At 30.6% G+C, this 17840-nt stretch overlaps 3 protein-coding genes across 9 annotated transcripts; all 3 read right to left on the bottom strand.

Annotated features, from left to right (window-relative positions):
- Positions 1-339: 339 nt before the first annotated feature.
- LOC117905915 (protein BASIC PENTACYSTEINE6-like) lies at positions 340-5508 on the bottom strand. Of its 7 annotated transcripts, XR_004649747.1 has the most exons (6): positions 5406-5507; positions 4765-4850; positions 4397-4632; positions 3824-3867; positions 1210-1366; positions 340-614 (listed from the first exon to the last, which is right to left on the bottom strand). XR_004649747.1 is itself a non-coding variant. In XM_034818789.1 (5 exons), exons 2-4 carry the CDS (start codon positions 4825-4827, stop codon positions 3843-3845), a joined length of 324 nt encoding a protein of 107 aa, XP_034674680.1. In that variant the 5' UTR covers positions 4828-4850; positions 5406-5507; the 3' UTR covers positions 1143-1366; positions 3824-3842. The 7 variants fall into 7 exon arrangements, 6 of the variants coding, with proteins under 6 accessions (XP_034674680.1, XP_034674683.1, XP_034674681.1 ...); XM_034818789.1 differs by lacking the exon at positions 340-614 and having other exon boundaries at positions 1143-1366; XM_034818792.1 differs by lacking the exon at positions 340-614 and having other exon boundaries at positions 1158-1380.
- Positions 5509-5870: 362 nt separating this feature from the next.
- On the bottom strand, positions 5871-8865 carry LOC117906292. The gene is made up of 4 exons (XM_034819272.1): positions 8675-8865; positions 6773-6943; positions 6437-6522; positions 5871-6302 (listed from the first exon to the last, which is right to left on the bottom strand). Exons 1-3 carry the CDS (start codon positions 8768-8770, stop codon positions 6439-6441), a joined length of 351 nt encoding a protein of 116 aa, XP_034675163.1. The 5' UTR covers positions 8771-8865; the 3' UTR covers positions 5871-6302; positions 6437-6438.
- A 2268-nt stretch (positions 8866-11133) lies between these two features.
- Positions 11134-15254, bottom strand: LOC117905404. The gene is made up of 14 exons (XM_034818333.1): positions 15218-15254; positions 15097-15136; positions 14925-15008; positions 14763-14845; positions 14565-14665; positions 13047-13157; positions 12865-12947; positions 12524-12776; positions 12365-12442; positions 12238-12288; positions 11824-11898; positions 11653-11703; positions 11470-11547; positions 11134-11224 (listed from the first exon to the last, which is right to left on the bottom strand). The coding sequence occupies exons 1-14, from the start codon at positions 15252-15254 to the stop codon at positions 11195-11197; spliced, it is 1155 nt and encodes a 384-aa protein (XP_034674224.1). The 3' UTR covers positions 11134-11194.
- Between the last annotated feature and the right edge of the window lie 2586 nt (positions 15255-17840).

The raw sequence follows: 17840 nt of genomic DNA, 5'->3' as shown, positions 1-17840 counted from the left end.
GACTAGGGAAGTTATTTTGGTGACATAAGATCAGCAGGAGTCTACTATGTATTTCTTGGTGATTGCCTTATTGCTTGGAGCTCAAAGAAGCAAACTGTAGTTGCAAGGTCGAGCACAAAGTCGGAATACAAAGCTCTAACTCATGTAGCAGCACAAAAAGCATGGTTAAAGCCCTTATTAATGGAGATTAATGTCGAATTACCTTTCAAACCCATGATTTGAAGTGATAATTTGGTAGCTCATCACTCGCTGTAAACCATGCTAGGATAAGGAGTACAGAAATTGATATGCATTTTGCCTGAGACATGATTGTAGGCAGGCAATGGGAAGTTCACTATGTTCTTGTGAATAAGTTGTTGATACACTCACTAAAGGTATATTTCTGCAACGATTCTTGAAGCTTAGGAGACATACTCAAGGTTACCAACTCACTATTTCATTCGAGGGGATGTGTTAAAGAATTAAGCTATATATAGTCAATGTCGTTAAAGTTGTTAGGAGTTCTAACTAATTCTCTGTAGCTATAAACAACCATAATAGTTCATTTTCCAAAATCTTCTCTTTATTCTTTCCTCCCGGATTTTCTTTGCTCCCGATGCTGCATTTCATCAAGTCTAAAATTAAAGAAATGCTGAGTTAGTATAAGTTATATAGAAAAATAAGAATATTGAGTCTAAAGTTAAATGTAAAGATTTTGATCAATGTAAAGAATCTTTGAACTACAAATATTGTAAATGAGGCTCTATGGTGTCAATTTTCAAGCTGCGACTATGCAGTACCACCAATTATTAGCTGCCTGTCCTACTCTACTTCAAAACCCACATGCATTCTAAATAAGATAAAATCAAAACAATTAGACAATTCTTTCCTTTTTGTTAGCCAATTTGTTCATTCTGATCCTACCTGCAGAGAAATCAGGTCACTCATCAAGCCCGCGTTTCAGCTTTCTATGGTCTCTTTTTGAGGTTTTAGTGTTTCCAATAGGAAATGGTGTTAAGGTCAACCTTTAGGTTTCAATCAGCATGAAAAGCCATTGCAAAGAAACATTGACAAACTAGCGAAGGGGAAGGGAAGGGGAAGGGGAAGGGGAAGGGGAAGGGCGGGTACAAAAGGAAAGGCATGCAGCACAGCTAAAGCTGGAATTGTTAACAAGTGCATGAACAAACTAACGTGACTGGTGATTTATCATTATCCAAGTGTGGAAGTTACCAATAAAACAATATCTTCACATTGAATGCTAACAATGAAAAGTTATCATCTCTCCCTCTATTCGTTTCCTCCCTCCTTTCAGCAGCCAAACAATGTTCCATGCTTCAAGGTTGCGCAGAGACTAGAATCCAACTGCTAACAAACCTCCATCAACTTTCTGCTAGCAGGCAACTTCAAATTATTAATCAATCATCAGTGAAATCTCCAAAAAAACAAAAAGAAAGAAAAGAAAAGCTATCACCAAATGATGAGCAACAATTATTTTAGCAAGCATTCATCATCAGACATAATTTGGAAGGACTTAAATTGACTTTAACTTAGGGAATACCTTCACAAGCCCTGACTAGCACAAATTAGGTGTCTGCAAACTATAGGTACCTCCAGCCATCTAATTTTGGAGACTCTCCCAAGAAGTTTCCTGGTGACCGAGTTGCAATTGGTGCCACTAATAATGCACAGCATACTTAAAGAGGCCTCACTACTAAAATAGAAAACTTTATTTATTTATTTTTATGTTCACCACTTACATATTAACCTTCTTCGTTTAGGAATTTAGTCATACTAATTACACTGTTCAATGAAGGCATGTTGCTGACTGTCTAAGGAGCCAGGGTTTTTTTCCCCCTTTTATTTTTTGTTTCTTGTTTTTTATCATTCTTTTTGCCATAAATGCAATTTGTTGACATCCTGTGTATTTCAGGTTGTACCCCCTTTTTTTGCTCACTGCCTTTTTGTAAATTTGTTGTTTACAGAACACCAAAAAAAAAAAAGAACAAAAAAAAAAAAAGGAGGCATATGTGAAGAGCAACCTGAAAAATACATCCATATATAAACATCCTTTTACGTTCCTAATGTAAGTTGGAAATTAATATTTCTTCCAACAAAAAAATAAAAATAAAAATTCTTACACGAGTTGAACTTGAAAACTGATTCTTTTTCATTTTTAATGAATTGATATTTGAAGAAAAAAAAATTATTCTCATAATGCAATTTGAAAAAATAAAACTATACCAATTGAATATGCACATAAGAGGGGGTAGTAGATATGCTTAAACCAAGAAAAACTACCAAGCCTGGGGGCAAGTTTACCTTACATAGTCTACAATGAATGTAAAAGTTGTTTATGGGTGTTAAATTGGTACTTCTGTCACTTATTATTTGAATAAAGGCCCATTGGGGAGTGATTCTAGTTAAAAAAAATTATCTATAGCACTTTTGTTAATAGCGCATTGATTAGAAGCACTTTTAAAACTAATTGTTTAGTGCTTGAATATAAACTAAAAAAGTGCTTTAATAGTGATTTTGACATTGTATTATATAACAAAAAAGTGATTTTTGGAAAAATTATCTATCAAGTGATTGTTTAGGAATCACTTCAAGTGATTTTCCAGATAGTTAAAAGTTGATTTTCAAAAGTTTACTAAACATCTACTTTTCGTAAGTGCCTTCAAGCATTAAGAAGAGCTTTAAACCCCTCTCAAAATTACTCCTAAACGGACTCCAAGTGGAGCAAAATAGATTTTTTCGGAGATCATAGGCATGATGTTACCAAGTTCCACTAACAGAAAAGAGGACCTGTCAATAAATTAAGACTTAGCCGTCAGTCAGTGTCTACTTTTCAAATGTGGGTGGAGGTCCCTCTAATTTCACTAAACCTTGGAGAGTGTCATTTTCATAGAATATGAACAAGCAAGTAAAATTTCATAACTAAAACTGTAAAATTTTCCCTGAATATAAGCATGAAAATTTTATTTCCATAATGTTTTGTTTAATTTCTGGAAGGTGTTAAGAAAGAAAAAATAAATGCTAAGAAAATTGATTTTCCTATGTTTGGATACCATGAAAAGGACAAAGGAAAAAAAGGGCTGAGGAAAAAATGTTGGAAAATGCAAAAAAAAAATAAAAATAAAAGATCCCTCCCACTTAAAAAATGTGAGGAAAGTTTGGGAAAAATACGTTCCTCAACAATTTAATTTTCTTTCCCTCAAACTTTTTACATGGACAACCAAACTTCCTTTTTTCTTTTCTTCTATTTTTCATTTCTATTTTCTTACTCTCAAACTTTCCAAAAACCAATAGAGTAAGTGTTCCAACCCAAGCATTTATCTCACAATCTGTGGTCAATCATTAATACAGAGACAAAGATAAAGAACATTGTCTAGGGTTAAGAACCATGGAAGCAGATTACATCCAATGAAATCGTAGATTCAGATTTAAGGGGCAGATCCAATCACAGACAAGCTATCTTTGTTTTGGTTATTTTTTCATGATCTTTCTTCACGAACCACCTTGTGTATTTATAGTTTGGCAATTCTGACATGTGAAACACTTTGGGAAATGTGCTTAATAACAGAAAATATTCCATTTCGTGATAAGCAAGAACACGAACTTCTCGTTTCCTAGCGAAGACAGTTGCCCGTTTCGTAAAGGAAACGAAGTGACTATTTAATCCTGATTTGGTTAGTAAATAGGAATGTTACCCGTTTAACTAGTGCTCAAATTATATAGCTGGAATTCTTTATCCATTACAATCTTGTGTTAAGAAAAAAACATGCATATTTACTCATAAACACCAATTAGACAGTTGAAGCAACAATGCCAAGATTGTTCGTACCTTCAGCCACTTTGTTGCGTCATGCATTCTCTTTCCTTTTCCCCCTATTTTTCAATTTATAATGCCAGTTAGATAAAACAGAAGAATCAAACAATTATGGTACATATATGGCAACTCCATTACAACAAGTAACACAAAAGTTCTAAGGATCTATTTGGATCATTTAAAGTACTAGGAAAAGGAAAAAAGAAAAAGAAATCAGAAAGGAATTTAAAATCTCTTGTTTCTTCTTTATAGTAGAAAATCAAAGAGAAAACAAATATAATAGAAGTTAATAAAAACATGTACATATTTATATTCATCGTTCTTTATATAAAAGAGAAGAGAAAAGAAATAAATCGGATGCTTAAAATCTATTTTTTATTTACATTCATTTTTCTTTCTTTTTTTTCCATTTCCCCCTCATACTTTACCTCAAACTTTCCAAAATCCAAACAAAGCATAATTTTCCTAGTTAAGGAACTCTTTTTCTTAAAGGAACTAACAATGGATGTACATCAACTTAAACATCAATACAGGCATTTGAAATTGATGAGACTAGTGAAATGAGAACAGGGAACTAGGAACTCTTACCAGTTGCAGCTGTTCATGGAGTTCCCCCTGTATCGAAGTGTTGAAATGACATTGTCTCGTTCCAGTAGGGCATTATCCCTTTCCACAATTGCTGCATCTCGCTCCAGAATAGCCAAGTCCCGCTGAGCCAAAACAGCCTTTTTTTCTGAAAGGGCTAAATTTCTTTCTTGGATGGCAGCATCCCTTTCAGCTAGAATGGCCATCAGTTGCTCCATTGTCTGAGGCTGCATCAACCACTGAAATAAACCAAAATGACAATGATCATGAGGAATGCTATTTGTGAAAGAAAATGTTTATGCTGCATGGTCCATCCAAGAATGATCATGTGAATCAAAATTATTATCTTCAGACTTTTTCCTCCACGACACCTGATTCTGAGTTGTTCCATGAGGATGAACTTTTTCTCTTCTTATTTCACGATCCCCACCCATCTAAGATCCACAAATAGCAAATTCTGCAACAAACAGTTTCAATTCTCCAATTTAATTTTGAATTTTGATCAATTAAGCATCAATGAAATGTTCACAATTTGTTTATCAGCAGAAAACGAATAAAGAATTCCTTTATCAATTGAGTAGACATCAAAACAGAAACCCATTTTTGAATCAAACCGGATGAAAGAATGAAAAATGCAAAATTAATTTGAAAACAATTTGACAGAAAAGACTCCAGTGGACAGAACAAAACCATAGAAACCAACAAACTGATGACGCACTTGAAAGCATGGAAACAGAAGCATCAAGCATAAGCAAAATTGAACAATGAAGATACCAATCGAAAGACATAACGTTCAACATGAATTCACAACTCGCCTTCAGACTCGGATATAAACTAAACAAACCGAATTGACATATACGCTATAATTCAGTTCTGCAATCAACAAGTAAGAATTCGAGATGAGATTGTGGTTACCTATGAAGAAATGAAGATGACGACGATGATAATCAGAGAAAACACAAAAGAGAGAAAGGAATCGCCATTAAATGGTTGCATAGAAATCGAATCTTACCAGAAAATAATCGCAGAGAGTAATAATCAAATGCCCTAATTCTGAACACTCGAAATTTGGCCAAACAGCAACAACTCTTCAGATCCCAACTGGGTTCGAAAGTTGAATGGGTTGGGCTGGGCCTGGGCCTCATGTTAAAGTGGTCGAGATGGGTTGGGCCTAAATAAAATGACTAGTATTACGTCATGAAATATGGTACTAATATGCTAGGTTTTGTTTCATCAGTAAGAGATGAATCTTGATTACAATACAAGCCTTAGGTTTGTAGATAATTATGGGTGGGCAACGAACCTCAACCCAACCCAACCTCATGTCAACCAAGGTACCCAACTTGATGTTAAAATTAGACTTGAATTAACCAGGCCCATCGTATCAAATTTCGATTGCTAAAGCTAAGTTCCAAGTCAACCCATACACAATTTTTTTTTTTTTTTTTAAAAAAAATCGAGATATTTGTCCAGAAAATTAAAGAAATAATGAAACAACATTTCAACATGATGCCAAATAAAAGTACAAAGCAAATTTGTAAGGTACCAAGTCCTTGTTTGATAGAACAGATCAATACTACTGTTCTGCACCTTTACAACAAATTCAATGGTATATTTGGAGTTGTCAAGAACCATTTCCTAAATATACTTTACTTCTACAAATGCAGTCTAAAATAAAATTATGATCACAGATTTCTCAACAAAATATGACCACGCAATTGATCGCTTCCTTAATTTTTCGACGACATGTGATTCAATCTAAACCTACTTGCAGAAGACCTTGCAACTCAAGAAGCCAGCAGTTGGGCTTTTGACACTTCTTAGCCTGAGCAGTTCTCCCCAGACAGTCAACAGCCATAAATCTCAGATGATGATGTTCCTGGAGCTCCGCCTGCAGTTGATTCAATTTCTGCAAGATATGGTATGCATGTCAATTTTCATTGCTTTCAATACAAACGAATTGCCATTGGAAAGGCATATTATGACCATAGTTAAATGTTATTGAGAATGACAAAGAAAAATGGAGAGACATAGAACTCGAACCTCTAATCTGTGCTTGCTTTCCTCTCTATACTTGACTTGCTGAGTATGAAAACACCAATTACAATGAGCAGGGCACCTGCAAACCACTATGAGACCAGCCTTATAATTAGAAATGCAAATGCCTTGGATAAATCATCAAAATTACTTTTCAGCAATTGCAAGATTCATTCACTGTTTTCTAGATTTCCTTTCCAAAAATCCATGAGTGTGGAACTTAGAGACAATATTAGAACACTAATAGAAGCAATAAATCGAGATTTATGAGAGAGACTCTTGCTCATTGAAGATTTTTTTAAGATCTGCACATATCATGAGGTAATTTATCTATTAAGTTACCTGAAATGGTAATGCTTCCTTAAATAAAAAGAACCCAGCCAGACCAGAAGAGAGGAAATTAGCTGCAAAATTTGTCACTGTAGCTTGTAGTGATGAGAGAGCTTTGAGGCTGTTAACATAACATCCCCACATCGTCACATTGAAAATTATGACCAGGCCATATTTGATGACCTGTTGAAAATGACAAATGCATGTGAAATTAAGGAGATGAGTTTATGAGTTTTCTCTTTTGGATGTATGGAGAAGATAATACGAGAAGTGACTCATTTCACAAGAGTAAAAAAATGATACATTTGTGCATGCGGACACACAAAATTACAAGTTCACAACAATTTAGAAAAACTTATGTATCAAGTTGCAGACAGATAATAATAATAAGAATAAAAGACAGAAAAAAAGAATGTTGCTCAGGAAAAGAGTCAATTCTTCCACTTGTTTGTCACTATCACCAATGTTTAACTATACTGTGGAAGCCACTGAAATTGAACAAACAAGTTGCCAAGGTACGCCAAGAAATTAATGCGAGCAAAAAAATGTGGCATGATTTGCCCAATACGATATTGTGGGTGATGTATGTGAGAAGACTACATGACCATCAAGAAAAGCAGTTAAGGCAAGTAGAATTATGGTATTGGAATATGCCTGCAATAGAGTGGAAACCAACTTTGCTATGCAGTTCAACTTGTTACTCCCTTTGAAAATTAAAAATATCAATTTCAGAACAGTTTAGCATGGCTTCACACCAGAGCATAAAGGAAAATTTTCAGCAAATCTGACTCCACCAACTTGTCCTCTATTAATTTGTTCTATACATATACATGATGGCAATAGCGCCTCCCAGAGTATGAAACCTAGAAATCTAATCTCATTGCACTGGAATTCCCAAATGGTAGAATCTGCCATGGATTGGATACTCTCAATTGTAAAATAACTTGGTCTGTGACTAAGCCACAGAAATGGATGCATTTAGGAGTTAATGCCCAATTAAAGGGTCGCCTCCTTCCAGACCACCATTTGCAGTCAATATCATGCAGCCCCATTTTGTCAATATGAACTATTATTAACTCATAGGCTTATCTTGACAATAGGGATTCCAGTCCAATCTATTATGTGGAAAGAACTAGACCAAGAGTATTGCACAAGGCTCTTGCAGCTCACAAGCATTGCATCAACACATTGAGAGCCACAAAACATCCTAAAGAAAGTGACCTAGTACATGCATCATCAAGCTACTTAAATTCATTAATACAAGCTTCAAGTTTATTCCCCACATTTCTTTCCCAAATCCCCATCCCAGCTTGTTTGGGTATTTGGTTACATCAAACCCAAGCCAAAGAAAAGGCCATAACTGCTGAAATTGAACAGAACATTGCTCCATCCTTGAGGAGTCAACAAAAATACCAAATCAATGAGGGCTCTAATTCTCTTGGGTCATGACACAGTTACTCAGGTGCTTGCTACTCATACTGGAGGCCCTTATACGAATCAAATCCAATCAATTCCAATAAGTGAATATACAAATATGTGCAATAGTAAAAGCATACTTTTACATCCTTCATATAATTCTGAATTCATGGTTTTGCTCTTATTTTCATATCTTAATTTGGTTGCAGGAAAGTACAAAGTAAAGAAAAAAAATGCTAGAAAAAATTATTTTCACACGTATAGTTTTATTATGGAAAATACGAAAGAAAATCAAATAGAACTAAAATTAGTTGAAAACTTATGAATTTTCAAATGAAGTGAATCCACACTTATCCATGCTAATTTCAAGCGATCCAAAGAAAAGTTTATGTGCATTCAATGGTTTAAAGCAACCTACCAGGGCAAATATATGAATTGGGGAACGGCTGCATAGGTTTTGCAGATCCAAGGGTGGAGAGATGAGTATGAGAAAATTACCTGAGATGAGAATAGCTTTGCGGAAATGGCAGCCAATGCAGCGTTGACTCCAGCTGAGATTGCCCAGGCGTAGCCTCTGCTCTTTTTGCCTTCCATCACACCAAACCCCAGCCGCGATGGCGGAGATGTTAGAGGTGGAGGAGATAAACGCTGCGTTTTGGGAGTGAGGCCAGATGGCCTAAAACGGTGGCGTTTTGTGCCATCCTTGAAAGAGTTTCCCACGAGAAATTGCCGTCTCAAATAAAACTATTTTCTATAACAATTTTTATTCTATAAATAAATAAATAAATAAAGAAAAAAACAGGTTTAGCAATCAAAATATGTCCTATATTTTCTATTTTTAAGTATAAAAAACATAATATTTAAAAAAAAAAAAACATCTTTTAATTATTTTCACTTATTTTCTATAAATTATTTTAGAAATTAATTATACAAACATATAAAATAATTAAAAATAAAATATTAGATATAAAAATTATTTTTAAAATATTAAAAATAGGTTAAAAATATTTTAAATTTTCAAACAGATTTTTGTTCTATAAAAATCATATAATAGTTTTCAAAAACTGTTTTTAATGACTATTTTTTAAAGCAGTTATAAAAAGACAATAAGAAACTCATTTTCATTATCTATGGTTACTTAATTCCATCTTAATTAAAAGATTATAATGGTCCTTTTTCTTTTCTTGCTCTATTGCTATGTTTAAAACTATAGCTCTCATCTTAGCAAAGAAAGGAGAAGCCAAAAAAGTGGAATGAATTTAGTGAAATTGTTATTTTATTTTATGTTATTCAATAATCATAAAATTTAAAACAAATTAAATAAAATAGTATAATAAAATTAAATGTTTAACTCCATTTATGCATAAAGTTGAAATTTGATATTATTAATATTTTAATAGAATTCTTAACTTAGACTTGTTTTTATTTCATTTTCTTATCCGTTATTTTAATGTTATTTGTGAAATTGTTTTGAAAAGTCTTATCATGAAGACAAGGACAATCCAAGTTGTGGAGTATCAAAAAAGGCACCAACGATTGTTGCATTGTCATACGACAAGGAAGTGAAGTAAATCATCATAGATAGAATCATGATGAGATGAGGTGTGCCTCTTGCTACAAAGTACTTAGTCAATTGGAAGGGCCTACCAGAGAGCAAAGCTAGTTAGGAACTTGTAGACACACCAATAACACATAAAGCAATTACAAGCAGAAGAAACAATGAGAACGTCCATGACATAGGTGGGGGAAAGTGTCACAACCTAATCAAATGGTCATTTCTTAAGCTTATATAAAAGAGCAAGAAGATTTTAAAATCTCTTGTAGCAATCTACATTTGTTTACTAGTAAAGGAGTATGGAAAATTTGGGAGAAGCTTGAAGATATTCACACATCTTTACAAAAAAGGTAGAAGATATGGGAAGTGTGCGGAGTAATTCAGAGAGTTCCGGATAATTCTTATACATACTTTGTATGTTATATTTGTATATACATTTTTAGATTTCATTTAAATTAATGTTTAAAACTTTTTTTTTTGTTAAAATAAAATTTTTACACTAGGAAAATGATATTAACTTTATGATCAACGCAAAACCCACATTATAAATACAATTTTTTCTTTCAATATAAAAGGTCCCTATTTATTAACGGTTATAGACTATCCTTCGTAGAAGCTACTTGATTAATTAATAATTATTTTTCATTATCACTATCAAAAACTCTCCTATTTCAAAAAAGAATGAACCAAGACCATGATTATAAAATGGGGGTGGGGTGTGTCATTGATATTTGGAATAGGGCCTCATCCCCAAATAATTTTTAAAGATGGTTTTTCAAAATTATGAGATTATTTAAAATAATCTTTGTAGATGTCAATTATTGAACCAAGTTTTTGTTCCCTTAGCATATTAGAATTTTATTAATATTTTATCCATCAGGGCAACCTAGTACCTAGTTAGTCCGAACGAACAATGAAAAGTGTGGTTCTAATAAATGATATATGATTCTATGTTCAAATCCTATCACTGATGATACCTTGAATTTACTCGGTGTTGATTGTTTTAGGGTTATCAACACTCTGATGTTTAAAAGGTTTACCAGAGTTAAAAAGAGTGATAATACCTTATTTCTCTTAAACTTTTTTGAGCTAAAAAATGACAATCTTATAATAGTAGAAGAACGAGACATTTAATGAGGGATTTTAGAGACTTCTACAATTAGTCTTAGAGGGGTAAGGTTGACCTCAATTAGTCAACGGATTAGTTGAACCAACTTGCATTGATTGAGCTGGCTTTGAACAATAATCATACATTTTAAAACAAATAAAATAAAATATTATATAAAATGTATACATTTAATTCCATTTCTTTATAAATTTAAAATATGATGTTATAGCAAATTAATTTTTTATAATTTTAATATAAAAAAGTAAAAAATAATAAATAAAAAATGTTGTTGCTCTTAAGACCCAAGCACTGTACTTGAAGCCCTAAAACAATCTTCTTTTCCTGCTCCACTTCTTCATTCATCACCATGACCAATGCTTCCCCGCTGCACATGGAAACCAACTCGAGATGTTAGCATAAGCCATCAGTTAGTAAATAAAACTTCAAAAACATATATTAAAATTAGAAACTTTTATAAAATCTTATAAGAAAATAATAAATTTACTTTATATCTTTAAAAATCATTTTTTAAAATTTTACAATTTGAGATAATAAATTTCTTTTAGTACCTTAATTTAATTACACAAAAGAAAAAAAGAAAAGAAAAGAAAGCAAGCGGGAAGAAATTACCTTGGTTAACATTCTATTCTTGTTCAGTAACTGAGTTCTTGCCTTGTTATATGCAGAATTAGGGGACATGAATAGTCTCTGGATAAAGAAAGGAACATGTGATGATGAAGAACCTCCAAGTAAATTTATATGGTATGGAGAAAAGAAAGTGAAATGCTTCAGAGGAAATTTACAAACAGATACCTGTCTGGTTCTCTTGGTTCTTGCTTCGGGTATGAAATACATGACAGTGGCCTGAATATTTCAAACACTTTGTTACATAATTTGAATCCTCAAACAGAAGTACTGAATCTAAACATTTCTAACCCTTATTAAAAGCATCAAAATGAGCATTTTCTGGATCTGTAAACTAACCTCGTCCCAGATTTTTTCATGATGGAAATGTTTTTCGGGTGTGAAGTCGAAGACACTCTGGAGAAATTCGTTTCCCTGTTTAACCAACAAAGATTTGATTCACAAACTAGACATTTTAAAAAAAATGATCATCTGGGAAACGCATAGGAGAAAAAATGTTGGGATTGAGCCTTATGAACCCATCATGATTGCCGCCCGGAACCATGACCCCTCAATCCACCAATTGTTTATTTATTCCTTTAAAGGAGGCGTCCTAAGAATTGAACCTAGGACCAAATCTTAAGGTCCACCTAAATATCAATCCTGGTACCATCTGAGCTAGTAGCCACGGTTCTGGGCCTTTGACTTTCCCTTCAGATGTACTAAGCGCCAACGATGATGGCTTATGGCTCAATCCCAATAAAAAAAACTAACCATCATATGCCTTTCAAATCCGTGCTCTAGAAACTGCTTCAGAAAGTTGAGCTGTTTGAAAAAATCGATTAGCAGATGCTGAAAAATCTTGGAGAAGTTAAAAGAACAAGAAAAATAGCTAACAAACCTGTATTAACTGAGAATATGTTGATAATGTCAGTATATGCCCACCAATGTTCACAGAAACTTGGGGATAATAATCATCCTGCTTCCAAACATTTCAAAATCGGTATATTTGCAAATTACAATTAGATAATGAAATGCACAAATGGAAAATCAGCAATACCTCAAAAAACTTTAGAACATCACAAATGAAATCGAGTTGTTTGCTAGAATCTTGGCTCTCATGATATTCTGCTCTAAATTTGAGGATAAACTTGTTCACATTGTTTATGATTTCATCGCTCTTTATGCTAGAGCAGTGGCCGGAGAACTTCTCAAGAAATCCTATCTCAAGTATTAGAGCCAGTGCTTCACCCGCTGCAAGACGAACAGCTTCATCCTCCTCCTTTAGTAGATTAGACAAATAAGAAGTTGCCCTACATAAGTTCAAAAAAAAAAAATTATTTTATCACTTCTTAAATGTACTCAAAATTTTAAGACATTGTCCAGGCTCGTTACACTTACCCTTGCCAATGTTTATAACTAAGTTTCCATCCATCCATGGATGCAAGAAGAAATGTCCATGCCGATATTGCAGTAGCGAGCACCTGAGAGAATGAGATTTGGACCCATGGGAACTAATGATGAGAATAATATGAAAACATGAACAAAAATGTATACATGGCGGATATAGCAGTAGCGCTTACCGTTGAGGCCGATTTCTTATGAATGAACTCCCATATCATCTGCATTGCACTTTGAGTATCTTCGCAATTCTCTGCCCCGAAAAAGGTTACAAGAACCAAACATTCTAATATCTGCATTAAATTTTGAGATCATTAAAAATTATGTTAGGGATAAATTCGGGAGTTTTGACCTAAAATACTACATTTAAAAAAAATATCCAAAAAATAAACTTGTTTACAAAATAATGGACAATTTAGTGCGTCTGTGTCACAATATCATAAAACCGTAGTTGGTGACTACAGTTTTATTTTTCTAAAACGATTAGAAAACCGTGGTGACCAACCACGATTTTAACTTTAAGTTTAAAGCCCTAATTAGTGACTATGGTTTTGAATTTTTTTTAAAATTGCTTTAACTTTATATATATAAAGTTAATTTTTTAAAATAAAATATATTGTATTATTTTAATTTTAAATAAACTTATCTTATTATTTAAAAAATAATAATATATGAAATTAAATAATTGATATTTTTAATTTGATATAAAAATATTGTTTAAAATATTATTAAAATAACAGACATTATATTTAATATAAATATATTTAGTTAATTATATTTAAATATAAATAAAATATAATAAATTATGAAAGCCTATTAAAAAATAAATAATATAAATTATTATATTAACTAATAATTTTTTTATATACTATATGTAAGTGGTATATAATATCACATGTATAAAAGTTTAATTTAAGTTTAAAATTTATCATATTTTAATTTAAGTTCATAATATTATTTCGATATGATAATAATTTATTTATATATTTAAATAAAAATATGATAAATTTAAAATTTAAATTAAATTATATATATGTATGCATGTGAGAGAGATATTATATACCACTTACATATAATTTATAAAAAATTATTAATTAATATAATAATTTATATTATTTGTTTTTCTAAATAGGCTTTTATAATTTATTTATTTTAAATAAATATAATTTATTATATTTTATATATATTTAAATATAATTAACTAAATATATTTATATTAAATATAGTACCGGTTGTTTTAATAAAATAAAAAATATCTTTTTTATATTACATTAAAAATATCAATTATTTAATTTCATATATTATTATTTTTTAAATAATGAGATAAGTTTATTTAAAATCAAAATAATATAATATTTTTATTTAAAAAAATTAAAGTAATATATATAAAGTTAAAACCGTAATTAGTGACTACTTCTTTGACCATTTTAAAAAAAAAATTAAAACCGTAGTCACCAATTGAAGTTTTAAACTTAAAATTAAAATGGTGGTTAGTAACTATGATTCCTAACCGTTTTAGAAAAATAAAACCATAGTCACCAACTATGGTTTTATGACATGACAGCTTATCTGATATAGACTCTTTAGATTCGACGTTATTTTAAAAACAAGTTTATTTTTTAGATTTTTTTTTTAAAATATATTATTTTGGATCAAAACTCTAAATCTGGCCATAACTAGATTCCATTCCATATACGTACCTTTGAAGATACGGAACCAGATTTAAGAGCGGCGGACAGCACAGGGAGCGACTCCACGTATACTTCACGTGCCCTGTGGGCAACCGCCACAGCCATCAGCCCTACAAATAGACACCAAGAAAAGGATGAATGATCAAATATTCCAAAACAGAAAGTGAGAGCAAAAATTAACTTAATATTTGGAAAGTCCCAACAAACCAATGGTGTGAGCTGCTAAGGAAATCTCTTCGGCAGACCCCTTCGTCATGGAATCCAGGCATCGATACAGTAAAGTAATCAAACTGCAGGAAACCAACATACTTAAAAAAAATTTCCAAACAGAGTCTGAAAGTTACGTATCCAAACAGTACTGTGACTTACTTCTGCTCTATAAACCCATGATTTTGCCGGTTCTCAGTAAACGCCCGGATATTGAAAGACAGCGCGCTCTCTCTTTGCGATACTCTGCATTGTAAAATTTGACATCAAGATTGAGTCAGTAAAATTTTCCCGACAAAAATATTTTCAAATTAAAAAGATTGGAGAAAACAACCTTTTCTCGAACAATTGATCCAAATTGATGTAGAAGATACCTGCATCAACAATGGTGGGAACAAATTAATATACAAAAATAAAACCCTGTACAACAAGTGAGGAAATTTTTTCTGAATTACCCTCAGGAATCTCCGAATTTTTGGTGTAGCCTTCCATTGTGGCAGAGAAAAGATGGTGAGGATGATCAAAATAGAAAACTGTTTGTATAACCATTGATAAAGTGTCTGCTTACATGTATGTATATATATATAAATATGGTATTTGTATTTGTAATGGACTTCCTTTTAAAGCATTTGTATTTGTAATAGACTTCTTTTTTTTAGTTTTGAAAATTCTAACTTTATAATTTTATCTCAAAAGAAGTCTCGTTTGTATTTATCCAAAAAAAGTTAAGGTATTTATGTTGGAAAATTTTTATATGGGCTAACATTAATTGAATAATTTGTATTTACAAAAACAGGTTAATGAATAGTTTATTATATAATGAGCCCAATCAACTAGTGATTATATTTGGATTGAGTTTTGCATCTTTTGAATAAAAGCTCAGTTGAGTGGCAAATGTAGGATATGAGTCTCATTGAAGCCCATTATAGGAGGGCCCAATGAGAACCCAATATTGAGTTATGTTAAGTCCCCTCTCTAATCTAGATAAATGATCTGTTTTCCCATATAGTCACCATAACTGTTATCAAGATCTCATATAACCACCATAACTGTTATCAAGATCATAAAGAAGAAGACTTGGTTATAACAATCAATCACTTGTTTTTTATTTATTTTTTTGTAATGACTCAAACAAATGTATTCTTTATAGTGATTTTCTATTGCTAGTATTCTTTAATCATGTATGATTAATTTATGTGGTTATGTAAATATTCTACAATTTATGCACTCCCTATGTTTTGTTTTTAAAGATAAAAATGATAATATATTATTGGTATAATTATTAAGGATAATTGATTAAAAGAGATAAAGAAACATGAAATTGTAAATCTAATATCCCACTTTTTTTTTTACCCGGAAACATATCCATTTTGGACAAGATTACCCTCACTTTTTTTTGCAAAAATAATAGTTTCTTTTAAAACACGCATAAAATAATGAAAATGTTGAAGGGTATTTATGTCAAAAATAGATTACTTTTCAAGTTCAAAAGTAGGAGTTGTTAATTTTACAAATTTAGGATCTTTTCATCCCTTTTAATCAATTAATCCTAGTTATTATAAGGTTATTTGATTAAAAGGCTCAATGAAAATCCAATTTTTGAAATTTAACCATTTGTCATTTTTTTTTTGTCTCATTTTAATAAAAATGTCTTCATTATTTTCTTGTAAAAATAATATTTTCTTTAAAAACCTATATGTAAATACTTGAAATAATAAAAAATATTTATATTAAAAAAAGGATTACTTTTCAAATAAAAACATGAGAAGGGTTATATTTACAATTTACGGATTATTTCATCCATTTTAACAAAATATTTTATTATTATATCCCTGACATAGATTTACTTCATATTTTTAAAATTTTACAATTTAAGATAATAAAAAAATTTAACGATTTAATTTTTAAAAATCATTATATTTTAAATGTAAATTTTCAACCGTACTTATATTTTATATGAAAATTGGGTGGGGATTGGATGCATTTATTCTTAACACCTCAGAGTTTTTTAATTTTATTTTAAATGTTATTGGGTGAAGTTTTTAAGATCTTTTCTAAAAATTATAAGATTATTTAAAATGATTTTTGTAGAATTCCTTAATAAACCAAGTTTTTGTTCCCTTATCTTATTAGAATTTTATTAATATTAAAGTTATTTCGGTTTTAGGATTGGAAATCTTAACTTTATTAAAAGGCTTTTTGGTAAAAATTATTATTTAATAACTTAAGGTGGTGTTTGTTTTTTTGCTTAATTCTAAATAAAAACTTAATGCTTAATAGTGTTAAAAATTAGGTTGTTTGTTTTTGTAATATTTTATTTTTATTAAGTATTAAAAAGTAAAGAAAAATCAATATGTTATTTTTTCTATTTAAAAAATGCTAGTTATTTTGATTTTTTTCTATTCAGTAAAAAGTTTATAACAAATCATGAAAAAATAGAAAAACAAACAACCTAAATTCTAAAAACAAATTGCTTTCAGCAAAAAATAAAGAAAGCAAACATCATCTAAGTTATTAAATTAAAACTTATTACTTAAATATTAAAATTGTTTGATAAAATTAACTTAAAATTTATTTTAAATCATTACATTGACATATTTATCATCATAAATTATAATTAAACTTAACGAGATAGAATAAGATATGATATGTATATAAATATATATATATATATCTTAAGATATTATATTTCATTGGATAAGAAATACATCTCGTAGGACATGATTTTCAATGAGATATGATATTTTTGAATATATCCTATAAATATCAAATTCTAAGGTAGCATATCCCATAGATATGTTGTGTTATATTATGTTTATATTTAATTTGTAAAATGAATAGAAAAATGGAATATATATTATTTTTAATGTTTAAAATAAAAATTATATCACAAATAAAAAATATGAAATTTCTTTTATATTTAACAAAATTCATGATTAAAATATTTAAAATTTATAAAGAAATTTTTTTATATTATGTTATTCAATATATAAAAATAATTTATATATCATATGTTAATATTATTTTATTTTTTTATATCATATATTAATAATATTTTATAAATATTTTATTAAATTT

Source organism: Vitis riparia, chromosome 18, assembly GCF_004353265.1.
Source record: "Vitis riparia cultivar Riparia Gloire de Montpellier isolate 1030 chromosome 18, EGFV_Vit.rip_1.0, whole genome shotgun sequence".
NCBI classification, from domain to species: domain Eukaryota; kingdom Viridiplantae; phylum Streptophyta; class Magnoliopsida; order Vitales; family Vitaceae; genus Vitis; species Vitis riparia.
This window is presented reverse-complemented; position numbering and strand designations above follow the sequence as displayed.

Coding starts and splice junctions, on each gene's coding strand:
- LOC117905404 (XM_034818333.1), bottom strand. CDS start 15,254: ATGGAAGGCTACACCAAAAATTCGGAGATTCCTGAGG. Junction 13,158..14,564: donor CTGGTTCCGTATCTTCAAAG/GTACGTATATGG, acceptor AATTTAATGCAG/ATATTAGAATGTTTGGTTCT. Junction 12,777..12,864: donor AGTTATAAACATTGGCAAGG/GTAAGTGTAACG, acceptor GAACTTATGTAG/GGCAACTTCTTATTTGTCTA.
- LOC117905915 (XM_034818789.1), bottom strand. CDS start 4,827: ATGGGTGGGGATCGTGAAATAAGAAGAGAAAAAGTTCATCCTCATGGA. Junction 4,633..4,764: donor ATGGAACAACTCAGAATCAG/GTGTCGTGGAGG, acceptor GGTTTATTTCAG/TGGTTGATGCAGCCTCAGAC. Junction 3,868..4,396: donor TCCATGAACAGCTGCAACTG/GTAAGAGTTCCT, acceptor ATTGAAAAATAG/GGGGAAAAGGAAAGAGAATG.
- LOC117906292 (XM_034819272.1), bottom strand. CDS start 8,770: ATGGAAGGCAAAAAGAGCAGAGGCTACGCCTGGGCAATCTCAGCTGGA. Junction 6,944..8,674: donor CAAAGCTATTCTCATCTCAG/GTAATTTTCTCA, acceptor CATTTTCAACAG/GTCATCAAATATGGCCTGGT. Junction 6,523..6,772: donor AGGAAGCATTACCATTTCAG/GTAACTTAATAG, acceptor CTGGTCTCATAG/TGGTTTGCAGGTGCCCTGCT.